The following is a 9,417-nucleotide window of genomic DNA, read 5'->3' as shown; positions in this document are numbered from 1 at the left end:
GGGGCTTTAAGAAGGTGTGGAGGGGGGCGGGCGCTTTCCCAGGCCTGGCCGAGGGGCGTCGCGTAGAGACAGCAGCTGCGGACAACGCGCTCCCGGCGCCGGCAGTCCCAGTGCTGCGCTCTGGAGGCTCAAAGTAACTTTGGGAGCCGCCGCGTTCCGTGGAACTTCCCGGCAGGGCTCCCGCTCCCCAGCGCGCTCTGTTGCTGCTGTTTCTATCTTGCCTTTCCTGCACGTTACTGCTCCGTCCTGGCGTCTCCTCCGCCGCTCCAAAACTGAATGAGCTAGCAGCGCGCGGGGCGCGCGGCGGCGGCATGGAGCGGAGTTGCTGGGCCGGGAGGACTTTCCTCCTGGCGCTGCTGCTGGCGGCGACGTTGAGGGCGCGCGCAGCGGTGGGCTATTACCCCCGCTTTTCGCCCTTCTTTTTCCTGTGTACCCACCACGGGGAGCTGGAAGGGGATGGGGAGCAGGGCGAAGTGCTTATTTCCCTGCACATTGCAGGCAACCCCACCTACTACGTACCGGGACAAGAATACCATGGTAGGTACACGGCATCTGCCGCTCGCCGCCTGGCCTCTGCGCTGGCTCTTTATCCCCTTTCCTTCTTCCCTGGGACCGTTTAAACAAGGACCATGACAACCCTCACCCCAACCTTGTGCTCTGTAGAGGGAAAGAGAACAAAGTTAGTGGAGAATCAAGTCACGAGTTGGGATTAATCACCACCCCTACCCCCCACCTAGCACATCTGCTAATGAGCTGATTCTTAATGCTAAACGCCTGACTATTTCTGGGCTCCTCATTCTTGCTACTGGCAGGTTGAATGGATCCGCATGCCTTGTTTCCTTAACCTCAAGACTTGAATGTCAGAATATCTTGCTCCTGGCTCCCGGGTGATGTTGGGCTTGACACTGGGCTTTGCGGATGGGTTGGTGACAGATTGACGCACCCGGGTCCGTGGATGCCAGGAGCCGCTCGCCGGCCGGCTGCAAAGTTCCCGCTGCTCAGCAGCCAGCGGTTCCGCTCATTTCATTCAGTGTCAAACAGCCCTCCTGAAATGGAGCGGTGTGCAGTGATCTATTCTGTTAAAAATGTCAGCAATGAATGAATGCTTTTTCTGATTTCTCTCTTCCTTTTAGCACACTGCTTGTTTTTAGAATATCTCTGCGATGTTTGTTAATGACTCAGTCTTTTATCTGTACAGCTCTTTTTCCAGTTAGGGTCTGGAAGGCCGTTATAATATGAACCTACTTTAAAAATGAGAACCATTTATGCAGACTTCATAAAAATTAAATATCACGGGAGAAGTTAATTTAGCTCCAAGAAATATAGTTTTGTACTGTTGTTAAGTACCATCGAGCCATTCTGACTCAAAGCGACGCTGGATAGGGTTTCTGAGGCTTTGTGTTATCTTTCTCCCGCGGAGCTGCTAGTGGGTTTGAACCTAAAACTTTATGGTTCACAGTCCAGTGCTTATCCTAAGCCACCCTGTTCTGTAGTTTTATGTAGTGCTTACATTTATAATGTTTTTAGGTAGTAGAGTGAGTGTGTGGGGAAAAATATTGCCCATCTTTTTTATTTCAGCTGAGGCTTCTGAATATTTCACTTCATGGAGCTTTGGTTTTAACAGACACTTTTAGTTAGAATTTCAATACAAAATACTATAGCCAAGCAAATGGAAACTGCTGTCTTGGATTGTCTGGAAACTGCAGTAGTTACCAAATGCAGATCATACTATGGTTTCAAGCTCTGATAGCCCTACAGTTATTGACATGACAGGAGATAGTTCACCAAGCAGCTGGCATTTCAGTTAAATATGCACATAAAATACTAGAAATTTTAAGTTTTCTTTTAAAGAACTTCATATCTGCTTAAAAAAAAGATTACTTTAGATAAACGCTTCCTGGAGTTTTTAGATAGTGATTTTTATAACTTTTCTTGTGACATGGTGACTGTCTTGTCTATGAAGCAGTAGTCTGACTTTGTGGAATTTCAGACTCTGGAAAATGAGTTTTCTGTATCTAGTCCCACCTTTGAACTCCTGGTGTGGCACTGTAGGATTAGCACTGGACTTTGAACCAATGGCCGGCAGTTCAAACCCACCAGCTGCTCCTTGGAAACCCTATACAGGGCTGCTGTGAGTCGGAACCGATTTGACAACACTTAATAACAGTCCCTTCTTTAATAAAGTGCTTATTACACTCTTTTCCCAAAGATAATCTGTTTTCTGAGGTTATGAGCCTATTAACGTGAAAGGACCAAGCCAATATGATATCATCCCAGACTTAACCCAAAGACTGATTGATTGAGCCTGTCACTTGGTGTGACCCTTAGCAAAGGTGCTTGCCCATTATTAGCTCTAAGTGACTGTGGTAGGTAAGTGAGCCATACATAGCTGGGCTAAAAGGTATAATTGTCATGTTGTGATGGAAGACCGTTTGATGAAACAAAGCCGTTTTCATAGCCTTTGTAAGTTGCAGGCATAAACAACTTAAAGACAGTAGAATATGATCTAGCATAGCTTTGGCTATAAAGTTAGACAATTCAAGTCAACCTAAGACACACCATAATCAAATCCCTAAATTTAAAGAAGAATGGATAATACAGAGTACAAATAAGGTAGATACTTCCATTGGATGTTGGGGGAAAAGTCTCAATGTCTACCTTTTTTCCTTTACCAGTAAAAGTAGGGAAATGTTATTGTATATGTTGTGAAATATCAAACTCACATAGTTGTGGGGAGTTACTGGCAGACTCTAGCTTGCCATTACCTATTTTATCAGAATTATTTCTCTTTGGGAACCGTGTCTTTTCCTTTTAGAGACTTGAAAATTAACCTTTAAAATTAATTATACAACATTGTAAAGTTGAATTGCTGATAGGACAACTTAACTGAATATAATTTTATGATCAAAATGGAAGGTCATTTAGCCAAAAAGTCCACTTAAGCTAAGTGAATTTGTAGAATTTTAGCTTGAAACTTTATTTCTAACCTCCTAAAAATGTAAAAGGTAGCAGTTTTGTCAGGAAAAATCCGTTTTAACTATGATTTACTTTGAACTTAATATTTAGATGTATGGTGTTTGGGCGCAGAGCTGGTGTGTGTCACTATTTTACCTAACAGATATCAGTGACACAGAGAGGATGTGACCAGGGCACGGCACACAAGCTCTGCCAGCTGCCCTCTTAACACTTGGACAGTGTAACAGAACTAGGAATTTGAAATGGAGACCCAAATATCAGTTTAGAATAAAACAAGTTCAAAATTGTGGGTCCTTATATCTGTCATACTTCCTTATGGATTTTTACTGAAAATATTTTTGACCAAAGAGAAATATACATAGTACTAAGGAAATTGCTTGTCTAGCATAGTGTCACAAACTTCCAAATTTAAATACTATCAGCTATCTATTTACAATATTAAGGAGCCCTCTTGGCAAGCGTTAGGCAACTAACTAAAAGGTGGTGGTTTGAACCCACTCGCTGTTCTGTGGGAAAAAGATGAGGCAGTCTGCTTCTGTGAAGATTGACAGCCTTGGCAACCCTATGGAGCAGTTCTACTCTGTTCTCCAGGGTCCTTATCAGGTGGAAATGACTTGATGGCAGTGGATTTGGATTCTTTGCAATATTGGTAAAGTGGTAAACAGTGTGCGGGTCTATCTAATAAGTTCTCATATGTTAATTGCTTAAACAACTCTCCTCGTTTCTTTTACACTTCATTGTCTATGGTTTTCTTGTCATGTTGCCATGAGTCATAATGAACTGTGGTGTCTTTCCATGAGTGCCTCACAATGTCAAAGCTCAGTAAAAACACGTCTCATGCATACCATGTTGAACTAGAAAGATTTTAGTGCCTGAAGATTTTTTTTCTAGAGGATTCTTTTTTGTACCAATCCCAACATTAATTCTGTTTCTCCAACATGCTTTCCAGGCCCCAAACCTGGGTTTTTCTTTCTTTTGTAGACTGCTTCTAATGGTGGAATATTAAGCAGGAAATGGGAACCTTCATGGTTAGTGATAGAGCCATTTCTCTTCCCCTGCCACGCGTAGTGTCTCACTGTGCCTTCTCTTGGGAACATGGACAATATTGTGAGACCTGGGAAGGCTGAATATGCACCCTTCCTCTCCCATGATAATCCCTTTTCCTCACCCCCATTTCTTTCCATCCCCCCAGCAATTTTATACTGCCTGTAATTTGTCAGTATTAAATTCTCCCATAGAGGGTTTACATTTGAAATCTTAATTACAACTATGGAAAGATTCCCTCATTTTGTTGTTGTCGCTGAAAAGAATTTCAGGTATCTGAGCAGATGGATAATATATTTTGGGATAGAAACACTTTTAGGTATAGCTGAAGGCATGTCAGTTGAGGACTGGCCTGTTCATTCATTCACCACCTCGAAAGAGAATCCTAAAGAAGGGTCCAGGCATTAGACAAAAACATGATCTATAAAAGCCAAGCCTAGGTAAATGATTCTGTTCATATTCCAATAAGATGGTTTATCTAAATTTCTAAGTAGGCTTGGATCTCTATTATTGCAACAGCATAAAGTATAATATAAACAGCATAAAGGTATTCTGTTTTAGTAAAATATGCACTAAAATATCTATTGAGGGAAAAAATGGTCTTTAGCAGAATTGAATTGGTGATAAAGCATAATGCTTTAAAAAGGGAATTTTATTGTATTTTGTAAATCCAGCATCATTGTTGCTTATTGTCGCATACTGCATTTCCATTCCATTATCTATTTAACCATATTGTGGTCTGAGCAGGCAAATTGATTTCCTACTGCTAACACTGAACAGTAACCTAGAAATGATATAATCAGGATATAGTAATTAGAGCATTTCATTGTAACATTGCCAATATTATTATTCTACATAGATGTGCCCTGGAATCAACTGGTGCTATTTTTGGAAATAGACTCTAGATTTAATTCCTTTCAAAGGAATGATTTTATTTGCATTAAAATATTTTTGCCATTGCTAAAGGAACTGTTGTTGTTCAGGTGTGTAACTATCTATCCTTTATTTGTCTCAGATTCTGGACCAGCATATTCTAAACTTTCAGAATCATTTGTCAAATGCAATTTATAAGTGAACTGCAGCTGTATTCTGCAAATTGGTAACTCTGAAAATTGGGTATTTTGAAGTACTTTGTTTCACTTGTCACATATTTCATCTTACCCTCTACAGTTTATTTCAAACATATTTTACTGATATGGTTCAAATTGATTCCTAAATCATATACATTTCACTTCATGTAATTCATATCCCCTGTGTGATTTTCAGTTCCAGCTCATAAATGAAAAAAAGGAAAAAAAAAAAAAAAATCAAGGCTTTAGACTCATGATTCAAAACATCATATTTAAGCAGAAGTTGTTACTTTACTCCCAGGACCATGTTATTAGAAATTATTTCATTTGGATATTACCCTCATTTTATGAATCTTTGTTTCAGGTTATTATTTATATTTTCATAAAAATGATCAAGAACAAAACAGGGAAGTTTTATCAATGTAATCATTTAAGTATTTTTAACAGACCTATTTTCTTCTTCTTTTTTTTTGTCTTTAAAAGTGAGGGATAGGCATTAAAAATTATTTTAAGGTCAATATAGTTGACTTCCAATTTGTTTCATAAATTAACTTTTAAAAAAATATCTAAAATTTATGTTAATTAATTTTATCCCTTTCTGGAGTTAGTCAGCTTTATCAAATGACCTGGAAACCTTGCATACTAAGCAAAAGTATATCTTCTGATTGTTTTAATTGCTACTTGTAAACTTATTAATTATGTCTATCATCTTCAGAATACTTGCTGATATGCTGCCTCGTGTATAGAAATGGGCAGTTTCACTGTGAACAAGGACTAATGGCTTAGGGTGACCTGAATGATGATATTGGTCACATATGAAAAGTGAACTTCAGTTATCTAGGTGTTTTGGTTTCAAGAAACACTGGGGTGATTAATTCCCCCACCTGTCTACCCTACTGATTTTAGATTCATTTACCAATTATGTGTTTCTAAATTTTTAAGTTATAAATTAACCAAACTGTGCTACCAACTTTAAGCAAAGATGTTTCAAAAATGCATTTTTAGAAATTAGAATTGGATTTTCACACATAGAGATCTCATAAAGTCCATCTCAACACTGGATGGCTCTCAGGAAATTCCCCATGCATTGATACTGCTTTGGTATCAGTTGTGCGGCTCTTGGTTTGATTTTCACTCTCGTCTTCTACCAGCCCATCCCATTGAAGCTGGAGCTTCTGAACGATCGAATGCTGTACTTACGGGTTGTAATTGATTATTTCTAAACTGTGTGCTTCTCTAAAGCTATACATATTTTTGTTCCTTCTTTATTCAATATCCTGTAGAACCCAACTCTAGTATAGCAACTGATGGGAAGGAGCTATACAATGTACAGATATTGATTTGTGATATAACTCAGCCCATATCACCCAAAATATGCCCTGGTATGGCTCTGTAGGATAAGCATTGGACTGGTAATTTCAAGGTTGACAGTTCAAACCCACCAGCTGCTCTTGGAAACTCTATACAGGGTCGCTGTAAGTGGGAACTGACTTGATGGCACTAAACAATAACAACAAATCTCCCAGAAGAATAAAGCTAAGGCAATTAGAATGCCACAAAGAGATAGTTATAGGAATTCTAAGGTTCCAGAGTAAACACTTAAAATGCAGGTTTTCCTTTAATACTGAATCCAATATGCAGTTTTCCTTGTTGTTGTTGTTGTTATGTGCCGTGGAGTCGGTTCCGACTCATAGCGACCCTGAACAGGGTTTCCGAGGCTGTAAATCTTTATGGGAGCAGAAAGCCTCATCTTTCTCCCGCGGAGCAGCTGATAGATTCGAACTGCTGACCTTGACGTTAACAGCCCGATTCGTAACCACTACGCTACCAGAGCTCCTTTCCTTAGAAAAATAAAATTTTATTTTGAAAAAAAATGTTACTGATTAGAGAACTCTTTTAAACTACAAGAGAGCTCGTAAATGTTTTAACATTAAGGCTTTTGCGTGTCTTTCTTTAAAAACCAATTTTATCTGTGACATGTGAGTTCCATTAAAAAAAAAAATGTATATAGGTTAGTTATGCTAGTAGAATGTGGTTTCAGACGTACCTGATGTACCTGGGTTCCCACACAGGCAAAGGCTCCCCTCAGAGCTGTCTCCTCCTTTCTTGTTCCACCTCTCTGTCCTTCCATCTGTGTCTCACCTGCTCTCTCCCTTAACCCTCTCTTACTCCTCCTCAATGTTTTTTCATTCCTCTTTTGTTCTTTCCACTCCATCTAACAGGTTTTTGCTTTTCCTCTCTTCTTCCCTTCTCTTTTCTGCTCCCTATCTGTTTTTCTTCTGTTTCTGTTCTTTCTCCTTTGGTGTCTTTCTCTTAGGTGTCCCTCTTGCCACCATGCGTACTCCTTTTCTGTCCTCAAACTGACTAACCTGTTACCTTCGAGTCGATTCCAATGCATAGTTACCCTGTAGGACAGAGTACCAAAGCCCCACAGGATTTCCAAGTGTGGAAACCTTTTTAGAAGCAAACTGCCACATGTCTCTCACAGCACAGCTGGTGGGTTCAAACTGCTGACTTTTTGGTTAGCAGTTGAACATGTAACCATTGCACTACCAAGGACTCCTTCTCTAAACTGACTACAATGTAAAAAATACAGATACGATAGTATAGTGGTTATGAGTCGGGCTGCTAATCTCAAGGTCATCAGTTTGAAACTATCAGCAGTTCCATGGGAGAAAGATGAGGCTTTCTGCTCCTGTAAAGATTTACAGCCTCGGAAACCTTATTATAGAGGGTCGCTATGAGTTGGAATTGACTCCACGGCACACCACCACCATTATGTTTGTTAAAGTGCTCTGGTAGCTTAGTGGTTGTGAGTCAGGCTGCTAACCTTAAGGTCAGCAGTTTGAAACTACTAGCCGTTTCATGGGAGCAAGATGAGGCTTTCTGCTCCCATAAAGATTTACAGCCTTGGAAATCCTATACAGGGTCTCTATGAGTCAGAACTTATTCCATGGCACACAACCACAACCAACCATTATGTTCATCGTATATTTGCAATAATAAAATGGATAGGTAGGCTTTTATCTTGCTTTCTTAAAACAAATAAAAGCCTCAAACCATTTTATCTTGATATGAGATTGTTCATTTAAAACACTACAATATACTTGTGAAATCTCTCAAAAGAACTTGCCACTTTATAGCTGTTTATTCCTGAATTAGTGGTTTTCTCCACTGTGGTCAAATGCAGAAATTAAAGTTTGTTCACAAAAGCATAGTCATAAAGCAGGTGATATAAAAGTTGGAAAACTTCACATTGTAATTACCTGACTCTAAAAGGCAACTGAATTTGGAAATGTCTCTTCTGGTAACCTGTTTTCCATCAGCACCTCAATCACCTCATTTACTTACTGGTCTCCTAGCCAAAGCTCATAATTATGTTTGCATAGCTGCCAAAATAGTGATGCCACCTTTTTTTGGTAGCTGGAACTCGACAGACAGGCCTAATAGGGGGCAGCCTGGTATGAGGCAAAGAAACCTATATTGGTAGACAAAAAAGGTCTTATGGATTTAAGAACTCCTTTAAAGGGAGGTGTGTTGCTTTGGGGTAAATCCCACAGTTTCTTGAACAGGCTCTGTTTTATTGTTTTGTACCAAGTGAACTCTAATGTTTATTGCAGCTCAAAATTTCAAAGATTCCATAGCTGAGAGCTCAGACATGCTCTACTACACAGAGAAGTCCAGAGAAGCACAGTGATGTATGTAAAAACTTCGATTTTGGCAGCAGAGAGACCCATATGTGGATCCTCTCTCTGCCACTTGTTGGTTACAGGCTTTCCCCAATTTATTCTCTTCAAGCCTCAGTTTCTTCATTTCTAACATAGAAATCATGTCCATATTTCAGGTTGCAATTATTAAATAAGATAGAATGCATCAAGTAGCTCATGAACAGTTGTTGTTGTTGTTAGGTGCTATCAAGTTGGTACCAATTCATAGCAACCCTATGCACAACAGAATGAAACACTGCCCGGTCCTGGGCCAACCTCACTATTGTTGCCATTCTTGAGCCCAATGATGCTGCCACTTTACCAGTCCATCTCGCTGGGTATCTTCCTCTTTTTTTCTGACCCTCCACCTTACTAAACATGATATCCTTCCCCAGGGACTGGTCCCTCCTGACAATATGTCTGAAGTATGAGAGATGAAATTTGGCCATCTTTGTCTCCACTTTGCAATCTGGTTGCCCTTCTTCCAACACAGATCTGTTTGTTCCTTTCGCAGCCCATGGCACTCTCAATGTTCTCCTCCAACACCATAACTCAAATGCATCAGTTCTTCTACAGTCTTCCTTATTCACTGTCCAGTTTTCGTACGCATATGAGGTTAT

The 9,417-nt window shown here is 40.0% G+C and overlaps 1 protein-coding gene across 2 annotated transcripts in view; it reads left to right on the top strand.

Annotated features, from left to right (window-relative positions):
* The first annotated feature begins 311 nt into the window (after positions 1–311).
* The window catches only part of RELN (reelin), a 646,525-nt gene continuing 637,419 nt past the window's right edge, over positions 312–9,417 (top strand). For both annotated transcript variants that reach the window (XM_006834371.1, XM_006834372.1), the window contains exon 1: positions 312–537. In XM_006834371.1, coding sequence (XP_006834434.1) covers positions 312–537 — 226 coding nt within the window. The remainder of the gene's footprint in view (positions 538–9,417) is intronic.

Source organism: Chrysochloris asiatica, unplaced genomic scaffold, assembly GCF_000296735.1.
Source record: "Chrysochloris asiatica unplaced genomic scaffold, ChrAsi1.0 scaffold00010, whole genome shotgun sequence".
Classification (NCBI taxonomy): Eukaryota; Metazoa; Chordata; class Mammalia; order Afrosoricida; family Chrysochloridae; genus Chrysochloris; species Chrysochloris asiatica.
The sequence above is the reverse complement of the archived record's forward strand: the minus strand, read 5'-3'. Positions and strand labels throughout refer to the sequence as shown.